Raw genomic sequence first — 19,113 nt, forward strand, 5'->3', positions numbered from 1 at the left:
AACATCCTGCACTTTTTGTCATTGTTGTTCAGGCCATTTTCTTTGGCGGACTGGACCCGAGTGTGAGGAAGGACGCGTGGCCCTTCCTGCTGCATTACTTCTGTTTCCAGTTCACCTCTGAGGGGAGAGAAGAGTACTGTCACAGGATGTCTGATGAGTACCAGGCCATCCAGGACAAAAGGTCAGGGCCAGCCAACATGATAATCTGTTGTCCATCCTATTCTAGCTCCAGTTTGCTCCTCTGCATGGTCTCTTCCCTGTTTGTTTGTTTGTTTTGCGTAACCAGTAAACCACCCGTAACACACCAGTTTTGTAGGAGTAGGTGCAAGCTGCATAAGACCTGACTATTAGGTTTGATCCTCTCTCACAGGGATGGACCTTAAGTCTTTTTGATAAGTGTAGTGGAACCTTTAACATGCTCGAGGAGTAGCTCTCCTCAAACCTCCATCTTTACATGTACATGTACGTCCCATCTGAGAGGAAGTCCCAAAGCTAAGCAAGGTACTCATTTTCACCTGAGTCGAGTGAGGAAATTTGTCTAGAGTGCCTGCCCTATAGTCTGGCACCTTTCCACATTTTAACAATAATTGGAAGTCTCATAAAAATTTAATGGCTTGGGCAGGTACAATTTTCATAGATAGTGGCGCTAGTTTTATGATATGGACAGTGGAGAATTTCAAATTTAGGAGTGTAGGTTTCCTTCTCCCCTGTCTCCTATCCAACAGGGCGGGTCGTCCGTTTCATGGTCCCCGTGTTACTGTAAACGTTGTGTTTACAGCTAGGCTATCTTTACGATGAACTCCCACGCCCACCATCCCATCCAATTTCATGCCGCACTGCACACGTGGGACACCGTGTGAATGTTTTAGAGCCCTCCACGTTTGATTGGATGTTTTACAGGATGTGCTGCACTTGAGTGTAGTGCCAAACCATCCAGTCTGATATTACATATCATCGTTATTGTATAAATGTATGCATAGCTTTGCAGACAGCCAGGGAGAGACACTACCCACAATGTGAAAAGATACATTGTCATAGATTTCTTTCCACTCATAAGGCCACAGCTAAGGCTGAAACATCTCTTGTTCATTGCAAGGACGTACAAGTAGACCAAACCTAAGCCTCAGGTATATACATTTGAGTGCCCAAACGGTTAATTGGTTTGAAGTGGGTTTAAGGTACAACACAAATTTGGCCATAGGCCTATTTGCTTTGATTCATACATAGGTTAACTTGATACATACTAGGTAGCTACAGTAACTGGATTGTTATTGATTATGATTATTTATTAATGTTAGGCAGATGGGAGAAGAGAAAGTTCAAGTAGGAGACAGTGCTGTTGAACCAGAAGTATTTCCATCAATACCGTCATTTATGATTATGGTGTTAATACATTGAATACAAATATCTCAACACCCATACCTCAGAATCAGATACTGTGCCTACTAGTACTTCGTGTATAGAGTCAAACCTGTACAAGTGACCACCTCTACATACTGGACAGCCTGGCTTTTTGGTGGTCCCTTAGATAATTTTCCCAAGCGACGCAAGCATTGAAAATATAACTACCTGTCTACATACATGTCGACCAAATTTCATTGGTCCCCTAAGTGGTCTTCTTAGACAGTTTTGACTGTAGTGTGATTTTATTTGTCAGAAGACAGGGAACAACAGGCAATAAGCAAGATCGTGATTGTTAGCAACCCTGATTCTCACATGTGTTTGTGCGTGTGTTTGCCAGACTGTCCATGTCGGATGAGGAGAAGGAACACTTCTGGAGGACGGTGCAGGTAACTGTGGACAAAGACGTGGTGCGCACGGACAGGAGTAACCCGTACTTCAAGGGCGATAACAACCCACATGTGGAGATCATGAGGTAAATGTAAATTCATTATTTTTCACGGAGACTTACATGTTATTGGTAAAAAAAGTGGTAGAAGAGGTTTTGCAGTTTTAAGTTGGAACAATTCTGTATTATTAAGTTACAGTTACTGTTGTCATACAATGGAAATGCATTTTAGCAGTGGACAGGTCACCACAAAAATCACAAAAGTAAAACCTCCGCAGACATTTTCAGATCAACAGTATGACATTGTGTAGAGAGGGGTACTTGTTTCTTATAAATGATTAGAAATAGAATGTTGCATCTTTGGCTTCTTTGTTTGGCTTTGTCTTAAAATACATGACTGTACTTACTGGTATTCATATATAATCCAACATTTTATGCTTCCACGACAGACTCTGAGACATAGTGTCTAGACAAATAATTTGGATTATTAATATTGCATTGATTGGGAAATATATGCTGCATCCTAAAATCTGTTATTTCTTGAACACAGTCCAACAAATGCATTTTCTTACAATGTAATCAACCAGGCTTGCAATCAAGATGTGTTACAAATATATACAGTGGATCAAGAATGGAATCTGGCAGTTATCTACTTTTGCTTCCAAATTGACCAATGTGTAAATTACATTGTATGTCACAATGTGCATATCATAAAATCAATGTCGAATTGGCCCAGGCCTGTATGTATGACATATCTGGTGCCCTAAGATAGGACATTGTTATTCATTGAACCTACATGTAGTAAGGCACAGTCATATGTAGCCACACAGATGTCTGGGTCAGTGCCAGCACTCTTTCCCTGTACTTCTGAAGAGGAATGTGTTCAACTAGTGAGATAGATAAGATAACAGTAGCAATCACAACCAGGCCAGGCCATACGTGCCTTAAAATCATGCACAAGCAAAGTGATGTATTGTCAGATCCTTATTTTTCAGTTATGTAACAGTGGTGCTATATATCAAATGCATGACCAAAAAAAGTACTTTGAAACTTTTGCTCAGTGGATAGCAACTTACAATCTTTATCGTATATCTCTGTTGCATATATGGCCAAACTAATTTGAAGAAAAAATAATATGATAGTATTTTCTGATACATGTATTGTATTAATTTTTTTCAATGCTCTTGAAATATGCGCTGTACTTTTTTTCTTGCCAGAAAAATCTTGTTGAACATTGTACTGAGTATTGATAAGAAACTAGGGACCCTCTTCAGTACATTGAATCTGTATAGAATAGTACCTGTCATCATCACAACTAGTCTATGTAACACATACTTTGCTGTCCGAGGCTCTTTCTAGGGGGCTGGCGGATGTTGGGCAGGTTGCTATAAATGTGATCTAATCAGGGTACATCACAAGCAGTAGATGCACTTTTCAGTGAGCTGAAATTGACCGATACATTTCCATGTCTGTTTTCAGGCAAATCCTGTTGAACTACGCATACTACAACCCGTCGATGGGGTACACCCAGGGCATGTCGGACCTCCTGGCGCCGGTCCTGGTGGAGGTGCACGACGAGGCCGACGCCTTCTGGTGCTTTGTGGGATTGATGCAGAACACCATCTTCGTCAGCTCGCCCACGGACGCAGACATGGACAAACAGCTGGTGGGAAATCTTAACATCAGATTTTCATCACTCTTGAGTTTCCTCTGAATAAAGATTTAAAATACAGTCAAACCTGTACTAGTGATCACTTCTGAGTTAGGACCTCCTGGCCATTGAGACACATTGTACAGTAACTGTTAAACATTGTACATTCATTTATTTGTGTAGAAGTCTTTTCATTTCACACGTTTTATGATTCATCTTGAAAAGTTTCGGAGAAGGTTTTGAGACATTACCATGAAGATATGTACACATTATTACACTGTAGAACTACGTTCTGGGATTTATCATCTCCTAACTAATTAAAACTGTGATGTCTAATTTCACAAAAATAACACAGGAATGTACATCAATACTTACAGCCGTCTAAGGAGATTATTGAACTAAAAATCATTATTTTCCCACCCGCCTGTTCCTAGATGTACCTGCGAGAGCTGCTGAGAGTGATGCAGCCCAACTTCTACCAACACCTGGTCACCCTGGGGGACGCCATGGAACTTCTCTTCTGTCATAGATGGATTCTGCTCTGTTTCAAGGTGATTTTCCCTGTCCTTTGTATCCACAGGCCATGGAATGCTGTCTATAGGTACAAGGTTATGTCTCTTTTGAAAAATCTCAATACAGTACTCAAGCTACATAGCTTCCAGAAGATTTTCAAATGTAGTGTTATTGAATTGTGGTTCAGTGTAATGTCTGGAAGAAAAAGTGTTGTCCGCAGTCTTGTATTTCTCCATATCTACACAATTGCTGACAATTCATCGTCTGTTGTTCCCGGTCTCATAGGGCCAGGTTTAGACGTGCTTGTACATAGATGTTATGTCTTGATGGCAGACCACCAGGTGCCTCTGTCCTGTGGGTTAACACTGTAGGTTGAGGAGATTAAAGTCTTTCCTTATATGTTGTCAATCCATCTCTAATATGAGGTCTAATGAGATCTACTGGAACTTAAAGGGTTACTTCCTTGCAAGATCACAAAATTGCTAAAAAAAGTTGTCAAAAGACTGTCAAACTGTCTGCATGACAGAGGTTGGTAGCAATTGCCATTATCAGGTTTGCACCAAAAGGATACATCTCAACCTTTACCATAGTGGTAGCATGCTACATTTTTCATTAAATGTGACATGTCCAACCAGGTATTTTCAAGTGAACAGCAAAAACGTCAATTCTTATATTCACAAGATGACATTTTATGCCTTTATGCAAATTACATTTAAAAAGTTTTCATCCTCTAAAAACTTAGCCTCACAGCACCAAAATTTGATAAAAATCAGATACAGGCACAATTTTGCTGTTCATACTGGAAAAAAAATTTGTTATCATTTTGCTGCTGTTGTTGAATGTGCAATTGCTGCAGTACTATTTTTTCCAACCAGAGGGAGTTTCCAGATTAAAAGATGAAAAATGAATTGCTTGACTGCACCAAGATTTAAACCCTAAAAGCTATATAGAATCATAATTTTCATGTTCATAGTGAAGAAAGTATTTTTCTGCTGTTGCACTTGGATGCTGGAACTAAACCGCAGTACTATTTTCTCCCACCAGAGGGAGTTTCCAGAGGCGGATGCCCTGCGGATGTGGGAGGCCTGCTGGGCGCACTACCAGACCGACTACTTCCACCTGTTCATCTGCCTGGCCATCATCGCTGTGTACGGGGACGATGTGGTCCAGCAGAAGCTGCCGTCAGATGAGATGCTGCTCCACTTCAGTAACCTGGCCATGCATATGAACGGGGACGTGGTCTTGAGAAAGGTAAACGTTGAATGGATCCATTATATACAATGAAGATATGAAAGAAAACTGATGGGGAAAAGATCATTGACAAGTATTTAAAACAACGCATGAAAAGATGCTGCTGCACTTCGTTAACCTGGCCGTGCACAATGTGGTCTTGAAATAGGTAAAGGTTTCTGAATGTATATGTGTAGATTTGGGAGTCTTAAGGATAATGAAAGAGGAATGGTGGCCATGGAGAAATGATTCAAGTATTTGAAATGGTACATGAAGAAGAGATGCTGCTCCACTTCAGTATATTACATGATTGGAATATCAATGAAGTGCCATGTTTCCAAAAAATATCAAATGTTAGCAATTTATAGTTGAACTTTTGTAACAAGCAGACATTTTGCTGTATGTTAGCCTCAATGACCAGCTATTTGTATGTAATTTGTTGCTCAAAAAGAAGTTGATACTTGATTCGTCTTTCATGTTTGAGTCAGGCCAGCACAGGTTTAATTTTCCAATATTCCTTTTTGTTTTTTTTGTGCTTTTTTGTCTGCCTTGACTTTAGACTTGTTTTCCAACCCCTCCAGGCTCGAGGTCTACTGCATCAGTTCCGCCTCCTTCCCAGAATCCCCTGCACCCTCCACGGCCTGTGCAAGACTTGCGGACCGGGCATGTGGGACAGCGGGCACGTCCCCACCGTGGAGTGTACGGGGTGTCACAACGAGGACGGATGTCCGTATGGTGGGGTCTCACCCCAGCAGGAGAAGCCCCTCACCAATAAGATCTTCCCCGAAAAATTCTTCTAGTAATAACTCACAGGATAAAGTCATGCAAATCAGTAAATAATGAGGTAATTTAAAGAAGAAGTCTATTAGTAATCGGATTAAGGTATTGATAGTTTTTAAGCAGAGGATGAATTGTGAACAATAAGACTAGTTCTCTCTTATAAGCAGAGCAACACTTTTCTTTACACATTCCCTTGGCTATCTTAAGAATCTAAACATGAAGCAAAGTAAGAAAATCTAAAAGATGCATTTTTTGGGGAATAGTAAGAAAATGGGGGTGAAGAGTATCTGTCTAAGGGCCCAGTCACATACATAATGTGGTACGATTGATTGAGGCATTCTTGAGATAATCATTCATATGTCCTGCACTATTCATCTGTCTTGTTACGCAACAGGATGTGTTAGATTAGATACTTTTTAGCGGATGGTTTTGTCAATGGCCTGCTTGAAAACTTTACGACATCAAAATTGTACGACAACGTATGACGAAATGTGACTGCGCCTTAACATATAACTGTTTCTGTTCAACTGGACAAACTGCATGCTCTACCTTCGGTCAATGAACTTTTTAACATCACTGTAAAATTCAAACACTGAATGTATCCTTCAAATGGCTCCTTCTGCTGTACTTTGCCTGCTTACTCCCACTGAAATCACTCGCGCAAATTGGCAACTGTTGAAGGCCAATAACTGCCATTGCACTGGGAGCCTGTCCAAAACAAGCTGTGAGTGATGCTTGTGGCGAGGTTGCCAATCTGAGGTTGTATTGGAAGGGTCCCAAAAAGCCCCAACAGCTATCCTTGAGAGATGCTGCCAGAAAACTTGAGGAAGTCATAAGTCATGATCAACAGAGCAGTGCTGGCACAGATCACTAACAAGTCTAGTAAATACCCACTAGACTAATTACAAGTACCACTGGGAGAACCTTATAACGAAAGTGTTCTGTCAGCACTTCTGAGGAACAGAGAGAAATCATAAGACCTCACAAGGCAGGTTAAGGTTCTACCGTTTCTTGCCCCTAGTAAATTGTCATAAGATTATGTTGGAACTATAGATTTGCTAAAATGTATTTTTTTCCTATTTGATAGGTACGCCATTATATCTTATAGTATTTTACCTCAAATGTGAATATATTCATTGGTGTAAACTTGATACAGAAATGTTCAGTTGTAAATTTATGTCTCATTGGTTGACCACTTCTCCTTTGTGTAACCTGATAGTATTATGAGATAGTCAGCTATAATTCATGTAAATAATAGACCTAAGAAGTAGGTTTGGTATGGTGCTAGTAAACAACATTCCCTGGTAAAGCTACAGATGTCGTTGTGTCAGAACATTTTCTTTCACGCATATCTGTAATTCAGTTCCAGAATATCACTAAGTCTTGTTTAGATTCTGTTTTGAGCAGACAAATCCTTGACCGTTTTTGCCCCCACTAAAAGCAGAGACCTACTACTCAAAGCAAGGATATTTTCTGTGATGCATTTCTTTGTCTCTTTACCACCTAGCTTTTCAACAAGGTACATTCATTATTTTGGTACAAAGCCCAAAGATGTACTGCATGTTTTGATTGAACCAATTCCATTGCAACTGTCTATGTTGCTAGCCATGAAAAAGAACTCTATATGGTACATTCCAGGCAAACTTCCCATCAATACTGTAGCTGAAGCATGTAGTAAGGTAGGTGCTGTGGTGAAAGATGTATTGGCTGTTGCTGCTAGAGTGGTTAGTCATGTTTGTGTGACATGCTCGTGAGAGAAAAATGTAACCTCCATTAACATTAATCTGCCAGGTTACATAAATCCGCCACTTTGAAAAACAGTGGGTCATAGAGATCTCTAGTGCAGTACCCGCCAGGTATGCACAGTTTAGATATACAGGTGTGCATATTATACTGGGCGATGCTGGGTTGGAGATCTGTTTGGACATATATTTTCAGGGTGGCGGAATTATGGACTCTGGTGGAATTATGTTTGTAGATGTTAAATGTGTGTAGAGAATGTGGAAAGCTGACAATGCGCGAGATACATGTTGGAGTTGTTGTGTAAGGCTGTAAGCTTCAAGATTATAATTTATTATATGATTATATCATTACAAGTTATGGATATCAACCATGTGTAACTTAGATTGAAAATCTTGCCAATAGGCAATAAGTTATTGCAGACTTGTTTACAGGCGCATGTATGTGTGATGTGCTAGCTACTTTCCTTTGCTTTGGATAAAATATTGTGCAAGCTTGCTTGTCATTTGCTGTGAATGGTTGTGCTTAGACCACTTGCACGTATGTAAATGTGCAACCAAATTTCAATGAATGTAATTCAAACAAGCTCGTTTTACCTTACAAGCAACGTTTTTCAAAATGTTGTATTCAGTGCTCTTTACCTTGCTAGCAATGTTTTTCAAAATTTTGTTGTATTTGTGTGCTGGAAAAAACAACTATATTGTAGTTGTATGCTGATGCCAGTTTGGCAACTTATTGCTGATCGCTATGTGCCTCTGTTTGCACAAAACTCGCACATCCCACTTCTCCAAAAGCCATGTCAGGTCATGTTGGCAAGGTCGTATACTGTAGTAGATAGATGACCATAGAATCTGTTAATTTGTCAGGGACGAAAGTGGAGACAAGCCGTAGTACAACAAAGTAATCTTCAAGCATGACATATTAAATGTACATGTATTTACGATATTTATTCAGATATTTACTCTAGAAGTTTACTTTCCAAAGAGATGATAGTATTTTTCTTGACCACATGGACTGTAGAGTGCTGTAGTAGCTGTATTAGGTATATGTCCCGAACCTGGCCCATGGGATGGGTCTGGCACACTGATATAAATGCTGTGTTCTAAGCTTCCAAAAATAAAGTGAGACGAGGAACAAATTGTCTCTTGGCTGTCATTTCCAACTCCTGTAATGTAATCTTTTGTTACTACTGTCAAACTTGAAAGGAGAGAGCACAGCACTACTGTGGATAGCTACATGACGTACTTATGTCTTTTAGTAGCAATTTAGAATCAGGCTCCTCAAAATGAATTCTTAAAGGGAGGCAGGCTACCACTGCATTCTCCAGCTTTTTCATACAGACTTTCAAAATGATTTTTGTTTGATCAACATATTCCTTATTTGAGCAAATGATACAACTTCACAGCATGAGCCAACCATGCAGTCAGTAAATGGCTTCGAGGCATTTGAGGCAAATGGTTATAAGCTCCACCTAGTGGCATAGAATATCACTGCAGCACTGCAAAAATGCTTCCAGCAGCTGCAATTATAATTTGGATCACAAAGAGTCCTCGCTGACACTTGTTGCTTACCATGATAGCTGTTCCATGATAGCTGTTGTACCATTCAGTGACTTCAGTCACTGTGTCAGGCAAGGAAAGGCTTAATGAGAATAATTTTGAAATAGCCTGGAAACCAGTCTTGTGAGCCAAAGTTTTTCAGTATAAAGTTGAAAAACTACTTGAGCGATGAGCATTTAATGGCTAAAACAGGTGTACGTTTCAGAATACATTGCCCAATCAAAATAGAATTCAAGTATGCCTGTAGTTTGGATCTACATTTGTAAGATACCAATCTAGATAACCTTGTTTTCTTCAATGAAGCTAGAAACCCAGTGTACTTAATAAGTAGACTGAGGAGTGAACTGTACATGTGCGTGGGAGTGTTCCCTTGCTCGGATTCTCAAAAGTTCTCGCACAGAAAAAGCCACAGGTTAAAACACTGATCACATTTTACCTATAGTTATACACTGTCTCTAGTCGTACACTAACATATACTAGTATACGGGATAGTAAGTACAAATGATGGGGCCTAGTGCTTCCACAAGGATCACATTTAGATCAGGAAATGTACACCAGTCGAGAACTGCGAGGCTACGTTCTTGCTGCAAATTGTGAGCTGTCAGAGATGTCATAAGGTCCTGATGTCAGCAGAGTGGCAGTCGAGACATTGGCAAGTAAGACATTCTTGCCTGTGAAGAACGAATCCTATTCTCGAGCTTGTGGCTTTCTAATTCTGTTTGGTTTCACTAGTGTGTTCACCAAACCAGTAGACATCACAAATCCTTCCTATGATGTTCTCACGTTACAAACGTCATCTTATCCATTTGATGAGATGGTATCTTTTCTTTCCTGAAACACAGAGAAAATTGACATCCGCATAATTGGACATAAATGATACCTATAGTGCATAAAATAATGATTCACATACATGTAGAGAATGTTCTTACACAATCTACATGTACAGACAAGATATTTTCCTTATTGCAATACTTTTGAGGTCTAAGCTGACAAATTTTCTAAGCAAAGAAATTCTCAGCAGCTTAAGCATAAATTTGACTGTGGCCTTATGTAGACTACTCATTGTGTAATGATGCAAAGATAAGTCAAGACTAAGATTAAGTGAATATTATGTCTACTGAAGCCTTATTCTGTCACTGGACTCATGGCCATGCAGCTGGTACGGCCAAACCTATACAAGTAAACACCTCTTCATAAGGACCGCCTGACCAATGTGACCACTTCTTAGTGGTCCATTAGATAATTTTTCCCATTGACACATGCAACTTAATTCTGGAAAGAATCCTGTCTATAGCAACCACCTGTCCATAGTGACCAGATTCTGTCAGTCCCCTTGACGTGCAACTTTTGTGCAAAAAAAAAATAAGTTGTAAGGATTGTTACCTATTCTGACAATAGAGATGTTGTTGTCCAGTATGTGGAGACTGGGCACTACCACGTGCTGGGGGTCCCTCTGTCTCACGTTGTTGATCCAAACACCCCCGTCAGCCATAATGTGCCAACCCGTCACTGAAACAAGGAGAGAACAGTTTAAATCATTAGCTGATTTTGCAAACATATAGCATAAAAAGGCTAAAAGCAGGTGCATTCTAGATCATACTGAACTAGTACCTCATCAAAGTATAATGATAAACCACACATGCATATTTCATAAATTGCTGTTTCTTAGGTGCACTTGGTATCACAGGAACCCCCAACTAAAATTTGATCTTTTTAAAGGAAAGGAACACAAACTACTTCACATGTTATACAAAGGGGAATGCTGAAGAGCTGATCTTCCACTGGTCATTGCAGAAAAGTGTGGAGATGTACTGGTGCAGGGGTAAATTGCCAAATTACATGTAAATATGAATAAACATGATGTCCAACCTAAATTCCCAGACAATTAACTCACCCTCCCCAGGAAGAGCCTTTGCCTTGACGAGGACATGCAGCAGACTCATCCCCGGCTCCAGCACCATCTCTGTGGTGGGCGCCTCACTGAACAGCAGCTTCATCTCCTCCTCTGTCAGCCTCTGCAGCACGTCCAGCCCACCTTCATACAGGGCCTGGGTACAGCGCAGGGCAGACTCCAGCCCTGACACTGTCAGGAAGGAGAAGATACACTGTAGTCATGCTGCTGTCTGTATAGTCACTGTACAACACATTTTACTTGTGGCCCACCCACCAAATCTGTTCTAGTGCTCATCTAATACAAATTGATGATCATTACAGAGTACTCAGTGTAATTTTAAAGGGGATTATTCTTCTTAAAAAGTAGCTGATGGTTGTTTGGTTTCCTTGTTGTTGTTGATGGACAACGTCTATCTAGTATGTGTATGTGATAATACTTCATGTTTGGGACTGCATTGTTAGCAGTGACACTTAGCTGCAGTGCAAAATAGAGCCAGTCAGTATTACCATGAGGAAGGTGACCAGTCACCAAAACATTGGCTGTTGATGTAAATATTTTGGTTCTGAATAAAGTCCTTGTATGCGGAGGCACAATACTACTGATAAAGGAGACATGACCAACCAAACTCAAGTTCCTGAACTTATCACTCCAAGTTCATATGGGACTTCTAATGCTTGTGGTCACTAAATCTAACCTGTAGAGAGTTGAGAGTATGAAGAAGATAATCTTACCTCCGTGGACCAGTATTGTGACCTGCTCTGCTAACTTTTTCTGTGCCAGTCTGTTCTCTGGATGATTCTGCATTGCAAGAAATTTCAAATGGGTTAAAGCTGGGCTCTCATCAAGTAGATTAATCATTATGGTAGTCAAAAAAAGATGCTGTGGTTGATATTTCAAAAGGGTTTGCTATTTCAAAGTTTCTGCAAGTAGTTCTTTTATCATGTTATATATATCATGATACACATTCTAAAGGATAACTCTGCATAAGACAATGATCCGGTATAACAAATAAACCCTAATTCATTGCAGATCGTAGAGTTGAGCTTGACACGATGAGTACATCAATCACTACAAGTATCGGAAACACCCCTTGTTTCAGAGTAGTACAGTCTAATCTCCCATTAACAGAATCTAGCTGGATGTGACCACAAGACTAAAACAGGGGATGTCTGAAGTGTTTGCTCACAGAATGTTTCCTCATGATGTCTGCGATCTCAGCCATGGACAGGAAAGTGAAGAGTTTCAGGTAGCTCTCCATGATGGAGTCCGGCTGTCGAACAAAGAACTGTGGACACAAGAAACTTCGTCAGAATTACACTACCGGTAACATACATCTGCAGCAATTTTTCACACTCAAAACATTGCTTACAACTAAGAGGAGAAAAATTTGGAAAAAATTCATATGTCTATCACCCTCGCTCGCTCGCTAGCTCGCTCACTCACTCACTCACTCACTCACTCACTCACTCACTCACTCACTCACTCACTCACTCACTCACTCACTCACTCACTCACTCACTCACTCACTCACTCACTCACTATGTCTATAGTAAATTAGAGACCTTTTATCTCAGACCACATGGCAAATATCTGTACCTGATACAGTTCAAATGGTGATGTCTTGTCCCTGCTAAGCCACACGGCATTCCCTGCTGTCTTCCCCAGCTTCTCCCCTGAGGTTGTGGTCACCAAGGGAACTGTGATGGCTGAGGATGAAACATAAAGAAATTGCATAAAAAAAGAGAACATTCCGTTTACCAATATGTCAACATAAACTGAGTGATCCAATGACTTCATTCAAATTTTCTGACCAGGCATGTTAAGCTGCAGTGTCTCACTCTTTCCTGTCTCATAAAGACTTTACAGACAAAGCTGTACTGACCATACACCTCCTTGCCTGTGACCTTCCTGACAAGGTCATGTCCAGTCATCATGTTTCCCATCTGGTCACTCCCACCCAGCTGTAGGAAGTGCAAAGATGGCGTCAAAAGATACACATGCTATGGATTTACACACTGTTTAAAACACTGGTCACAACAAGTATGGAAAGACACTGGAAATTTGGTAAATCTAACTACACTTAAAGACAAGCCTTTCCAAAATTTCCACAATTATAACATTTATGACAGAAAAAAAAAATATCCTGGCAAGCTCTTTCAGTTGACATGTAAAATATTACCATCAATATATAGGAACATGCTAAAATTAGGAACATGCTAAAACACAGTGCGTAAATCTTATCAGGTTTTCCAAATTCTCAGGCAGTGTTTTTTTCTCTCCAAATGTAATCAAAGGTGACTCACAAGAGGCTGGTAAAATGCTTCAGCTAAGTAACCCTCTGTACAACTGGCAGCATCTGTATTACTTGTGCAGGTGTAAAAATAACAACATCCCTACCTTTAAAGACACATGCACTCCTCGTGCTCCTGCAATGTAAAAATAACAACATCCCCACCTGTATAAGACACCTGTACTCCTTGTGCAGGTGTAAGAAGTCATACGCCTGGAACATCTGGTAGGTAAACTCTGTCAGGCTCATCCCCTCAGCTGACTTCAGTCTAGTTTGTACACTGTAGGAAAGTCATCAGAAAGTTATCCCCATCAAAAGTTGCTTCATTTTCTCTTACTATTCAGTTTTCACCTCCAATGCCCTGAAGCTAATTGATTACTGGGCACCAAATATAGGGAATTTCATATGTTACAAAAATCTCCATGGAGAAAAACTAGTGGTTGTACTCAGTGTACATAAATGCACACTTATGTCCAATATAGTCAGTCCCTTAACATGTTCATGATATTACAGTGTTATATTTTCAGAGTAAAATAATAACAATAGTTACACATATAAGTACCATCCTACATACCTGGTTCTCCCCAGCATGGTTCCCATCCTCAGATGCCTCCCAACTGTAGACATGAACTCCACCACATTCTGCTGTCTGTACCAACTGGAATTATTCTCTATTCTGTGATAAACGGTCAAGATATTTATGTCTCTTCCACAAGGAAAAAGTCTGAACAGTCAGATACTGTAACTGGAGGAGTGTTTCTTCTAGTTTCCTTCATTACATCATTGTCAAATCTTGTTCTTGTTGCTGATGACAGACAATTCCGACCGTCTTTACACACAGAATTGGCAAGTCTAATATGAAAAATATCAGAGTTAGGTCAAACCACACTAGAAGATAAGCATGGGTTTGCTGAGATGGAAGAAACTAAGGTTGAGCAAAACCTTAAGTTTAACTGAAAAGAAAAATCAAACTGGAAACAAGTTGGCATTAACCTTAGAGGGGGTAACTCCTTGGGGCTTTTCCATATGTCTTGTTGGTGATTTTTGCACACTTGTCGTAGAGTGGTCTCAATCCCCTTTATGTTGGTCTGCAGCTGATCGAAATCTAGAGCTTCTCTCTCTTTTGATCTTCCACTTGGATCACCTATTCTGGCTGTGGCTCCTCCGATCTGAAAGAAAAAAAACAAAGACTGCAAGCCAACAACTAAAGATGACCTGATGTGTCTGGTGAATTTCCTTGATTATCAGACAGATTTTTTAAGTCATTTTAGGGGTTAAGATGAAAATGGAAGCCTGAGAGGAAATTTAAAACTGTGTGCACCAAAGCAAAATCTTGGCTCTCAGGGTCTGTATTTATCTTTTTCTAACATTTTAGCAGTGTTTGTTGTCTTTTATCTTCAATGTGCCCCCTAACGACATGAAAATCAAGGGACTAGATCTAGACATAGACATCTAAAGACCAAGGACATTGCAAGAACCAACAACTCAGATTGGCATGGATTGCATTATTTTCCAAGGAAAGGTTGGAGGAGGGGACAATTATCTTTTTCTGATACCCTGCTTTCTGACAACCATGGTCAGAAAGTATGGAAATCAGTTGCAGGAGTAGATAACGATCTCTTCCTCCAACCTCATCTTGGAGGGAAGTCTAGAAAACTTACAACTGACCAGTGCAATGGTGTTGTGGCCAGCCCTCTGACAGTGCAGAAGACCGATGATGGCCAGCAGGTTACCAATGTGAAGACTGTCAGCTGTCGGATCAAACCCACAGTACACACACTGGGGCCCGGACTGGAGCAGCTTGGGTAGCTCGATGCTGGGAATAAAGGATAACTCAAGATTATATGTACATGTACAACTGTTTCTGCAACAAGTAGTTACCTTTTACCAATACAAGTAAAAAATGTATAGATTTCCAAAGGGCTGTACACATACCTAAACCCTGGAGTTGTACTTGTTGAGATACCGGTCTGGACCTGAAGATCAAGTGTATCTGTACTTGTACCTGAATAAACTACACGTAAAACACTAGTTGACACCGTTTTTTAAGAATAAAGATGGATATAAAACCCTAACCATAACCAAAATCCGAGTCATCCTATAGGCCTGGTGCTGAACTGTCCTGATTGGCTAGGGGATGAACTGTCAACGTGCCGAAATATCCTGATACATCATACACCTCCATCTGGCTATCAAATTCTCACCTGGCCTCTGGAAATATGTCGTCGAAGATGCCCCTCTCATGTAGGGTTAATATATTGGTCTTGGTGGCATAGTTTCTGCACATATTCCATTTCTTGGCAACACAAGACTGATGTTGTCGCAGTACACAGAGACTCCTACCAAATCTGGGGGAAGACACATGTTACAATCATTAAAAAAATATGTATTTAAGGGCGGATGCTGACAGTAATATCTCGGCAACGGTAGGTCCAGATTTGATTCTGAAAAAATATTTCAGTCAGCAGATTGGGCTCTACTAGATGGCATATGTTTGTTTTCCATTTAAGTAAAAGGTATTATTTTGTTCTGATCATGCTATATGTAAAGACGAGTTCTACTATTAAAAATCATAAATTATAGGGCAGATCCGATCACAGACAGATCCGACCACAGACAAATCCGATATCGCCTCTGTGCTACACAGTTTCTATTTTAAGATAATCATAATGATATTATCAAGTAAATATCAGCCCTGCAACTTTTGTGAGCTCTAATAAATTAATTCGCCCTCCCTTGACCCCGCCCCTCCCCCATCTCCTCTTTTCACCGGTCATACATCGCTTGTCAGGCACAGAATAACGTTACAAATATGCAACTATAAACGCAACTTTTATGTCGATGTCTATGAGGAACATGACATTCGATGTGCGCCTTTTGCCGGCGTGAAAAAGGAAGAATTTACCTTTTCAGGGAAAACGTGACCATGGGCGCCGCCATTTTGCCTGGATAAGTCCATTCATTCCACGGGGTGGAGATTACTGCGTTTATTTCACTGGCGATATAATGTCATATAACTAAGAATAGACACATTATAATGTTATCAGGTCATATATAACTGGACCTGTAAACTTTTAAGTTATATGATTTGTACGTTCTATGCTGTGTTATCTAAATGTAAGGGAAACCATCTCGGTTACAACCCAGAAGTCAAGTGGTCTGGCCTACTCACACAAATATCGATGACACAATGTCAGACTCAGAGGAGGACGTGCATTTCTCCACTCACACTCCATCTAAGAAGGAGGAGGAAGGAAGGTGACTTTTCTGTCTTGACAGCTGGGTAAGTAGCTCTAGATGCAGTTCTTATGTGTTATTCTAGAAATCATTTGGCCTGCATGATTTGTTTGTTGTAACTATCAGCAATTATGTTATAGACTTTGAGCTAACGTTAACAGTTAATATTATTGGGAGATTGGTTTATCATATGATCTGGCAGGAGATGATGCAACTCTAACTCCTTTGAATTGATTTGATTGAAGTGACAAATACTGTATCCGTTTACTCCTGAAATCTACCTTGATCACCACCTCTTATTCTTCTTTTGCAGTTTATTATTGACATATTATTGACAGCAAAAGCCAAAAGGAGCTGACTAACAATGGGAAGTGAAAGTGTAGGGACCAGTTTGCATGACCTGAGGAACAGTACATATGCTCTAGTGCAGAGGGTCTACAGAAGTCAGCAGGTAGGGGAGTATCCTATGTTCCAACACCATATTCCGACGCTGCTATGTTCCGACACCCATATCTTCGGATGCCCCTTATAATGTTTCTTCCGAAGCCCTTTGTTAGGGTTATTTATCTATTTATTGGTTCAGCATGAACACGTTGATGTTAGGGCTAAGGTTAGGTGATGTGGAAACATAGGGGTGTCAAACATTGGGTGTAACCATCAGCTACACTTTTGCAAAGTAAGTCTGTAAATGATTTGTTTGTCAGTTATTTTGATATGAAAAAAGAATTATAGCTTTGTAGAATGGGCAAAAATGAAATGATGTTGCATGACACATATGCTGGCCAGCAGAAAATCATAAGCATTGTATTTTTGTTCAACAGGTGCAACAGTCTCTACAGTATGCAAATGAGAACCCCATCCTGACCCTGTTCCTCACCCTGGTGGTTGCCATGGGAACAATGCCGTTCCTGATGTTCCTGTTCTTTGTTATCGGCAGTCTCATCTTCACCTTCAGCGGATTCCTGGTGGTGGAAGGTAACCTGTGTGTATTTCACATGATTATGATTGACACTATTCAACCATCAGTACCTGGTAGCAGTCAGAAAGCTGGTACTGTATACAATCAGAAAACAGCCTGCACACTGACTAGCTGATACAGAATTTGAAGACATTGTTTCTAAAGGTTTATTTACATTTCTTTGAAAGCTAGTTTGTTCAGAACTTTCAGCACAAGTAATTCAAAATGTATAACTACATAGACCATTCAAGACATGCCAGTGACAGACTGCTATGGATGCTAGATTGTCACGTGAATATGTTGGCCATACTGGAGTGTGCTTTTATGCTTAAGATATTCGACAGGAAGATGACCAAATCTCTGTACAGGATTTCTGCTGACCGCTGCTTGCCTGGTCCTGGCTGGAGTCCTGTCCGGAGCTGCGTTTGTTGCCATCTTGCTGACCCTGACTGTGTCTGCCTCCTGGTTTGTTCTGTCCCAAGGCCACGAAATGTTTGCAACAGTCAAATCACGTCTTCAGGTCAGCCACCATACTGTCTCCCGCTTCTCATATTTACTTTACAGCCTTTGCTTATTAATATAGCAAACCCTTAGAAATATCAACCACAACATCATTTCTTGTTTGCAAGTCCCTGGTCCATCGCTTTGCCCTATCTTAAATTTCTTGTTACACAGAATCAAGGTTGTGTTTGATGATGAACTTTGTCGTTACAACTGTGCTTTTTTTCTAACCACAGGATCATTTCAAAGGAACAATTAAGATTGTACCACCAGGTGAAGACATCGGCAGACCTCATCATGACAAAGAACAGCAGGAGGAAGAGAAGGAAAAGGAGGAAATGCCTAACGCTGCATGAACGTCCAACGGGTTGTGTCAAATTGTTGTAACAACTCTCTTTGGAACCGTGGTTGACTCAGAAGGTGCCTTAACCTTCCCCCAGCTGTGGGCTCATCCATGCACCAGATTTGTATTGATTACATCATAAGTCAGCATGAGAAAGGTTAAAAAATGTTGTCAGAAGCAAAGTGAGCTGTCCTGCAATATGCAGCTGTTCAATAATTATTGTATTTTTTCATTATGTCAACGATATTTTGTCATTAGCTTTGACTTATAATTCAAGTTAGCACTCATGACATAATAAGAAAGGTAAAAAAACTTTAAAGCCGTTGTACATTTTGCGGCAAAAAACTGTTGCATCAGTCAGGAGCTGTATTGTTTTTGCATAGTTCTGTAACCCACTGCTATATGCGTACATTCCATTAAAGAAAAGTTAAATGTGAACTTTTTTTTTGCATTCCTTTAGTGCATGAAGGGAAAGCCTGGAACTAACTAGGATGACACTCAGGCTACGTAATATAGATATATTTCATGTGATGTACATTGTAACTCTGATAGTTACAGAATCCCTACTACCCACATGTATACATACTTTTTATCTACACAGCACAAATATGTGACTCGACAGTTGGAA

General features: G+C 40.2%; 3 protein-coding genes across 6 annotated transcripts in view; 2 read left to right on the forward strand and 1 right to left on the reverse strand.

Annotated features, from left to right (window-relative positions):
- LOC136440000 (TBC1 domain family member 16-like) overlaps positions 1–7,296 on the forward strand; it is a 44,850-nt gene extending 37,554 nt beyond the window's left edge. For all 4 annotated transcript variants that reach the window (XM_066435733.1, XM_066435730.1, XM_066435731.1 and 1 more), the window contains exons 6-11: positions 33–181; positions 1,742–1,876; positions 3,269–3,455; positions 3,875–3,991; positions 4,998–5,204; positions 5,765–7,296. In XM_066435733.1, the coding sequence (XP_066291830.1) occupies positions 33–181; positions 1,742–1,876; positions 3,269–3,455; positions 3,875–3,991; positions 4,998–5,204; positions 5,765–5,983 (1,014 nt within the window). In that variant the 3' untranslated portion in view covers positions 5,984–7,296. The remainder of the gene's footprint in view (positions 1–32; positions 182–1,741; positions 1,877–3,268; positions 3,456–3,874; positions 3,992–4,997; positions 5,205–5,764) is intronic.
- Positions 7,297–8,631: 1,335 nt separating this feature from the next.
- Positions 8,632–16,461, reverse strand: LOC136440003 (tyrosine--tRNA ligase, mitochondrial-like). Its single transcript, XM_066435739.1, has 13 exons — positions 16,352–16,461; positions 15,651–15,794; positions 15,115–15,262; positions 14,440–14,615; positions 14,021–14,122; positions 13,612–13,726; positions 13,039–13,117; positions 12,753–12,862; positions 12,343–12,441; positions 11,888–11,954; positions 11,157–11,345; positions 10,646–10,771; positions 8,632–10,093 (listed from the first exon to the last, which is right to left on the reverse strand). The coding sequence occupies exons 1-13, from the start codon at positions 16,384–16,386 to the stop codon at positions 10,056–10,058; spliced, it is 1,428 nt and encodes a 475-aa protein (XP_066291836.1). The 5' UTR covers positions 16,387–16,461; the 3' UTR covers positions 8,632–10,055.
- A 170-nt stretch (positions 16,462–16,631) lies between these two features.
- LOC136440006 (lipid droplet assembly factor 1-like) lies at positions 16,632–18,923 on the forward strand. Its single transcript, XM_066435743.1, has 5 exons — positions 16,632–16,729; positions 16,997–17,134; positions 17,505–17,658; positions 18,010–18,161; positions 18,379–18,923. Exons 2-5 carry the CDS (start codon positions 17,048–17,050, stop codon positions 18,496–18,498), a joined length of 513 nt encoding a protein of 170 aa, XP_066291840.1. The 5' UTR covers positions 16,632–16,729; positions 16,997–17,047; the 3' UTR covers positions 18,499–18,923.
- Positions 18,924–19,113: the final 190 nt, after the last annotated feature.

Source organism: Branchiostoma lanceolatum, chromosome 8, assembly GCF_035083965.1.
Source record: "Branchiostoma lanceolatum isolate klBraLanc5 chromosome 8, klBraLanc5.hap2, whole genome shotgun sequence".
Lineage (NCBI taxonomy): Eukaryota > Metazoa > Chordata > Leptocardii > Amphioxiformes > Branchiostomatidae > Branchiostoma > Branchiostoma lanceolatum.

Bases quoted from the DNA above. Each gene is read 5' to 3' on its own strand.
- LOC136440003 (XM_066435739.1), bottom strand. From the start codon at position 16,386: ATGGCGGCGCCCATGGTCACGTTTTCCCTGAAAAG. The intron at 15,263-15,650 runs GTGAGAATTTGA...CTTTATTCCCAG, and splicing joins GACATATTTCCAGAGGCCAG to CATCGAGCTACCCAAGCTGC. The intron at 12,442-12,752 runs GTACAGATATTT...TTGTGTCCACAG, and splicing joins CACCATTTGAACTGTATCAG to TTCTTTGTTCGACAGCCGGA.
- LOC136440006 (XM_066435743.1), top strand. From the start codon at position 17,048: ATGGGAAGTGAAAGTGTAGGGACCAGTTTGCATGACCTGAGGAACAGT. The intron at 17,135-17,504 runs GTAGGGGAGTAT...TTTGTTCAACAG, and splicing joins GGGTCTACAGAAGTCAGCAG to GTGCAACAGTCTCTACAGTA. The intron at 18,162-18,378 runs GTCAGCCACCAT...TTCTAACCACAG, and splicing joins CAGTCAAATCACGTCTTCAG to GATCATTTCAAAGGAACAAT.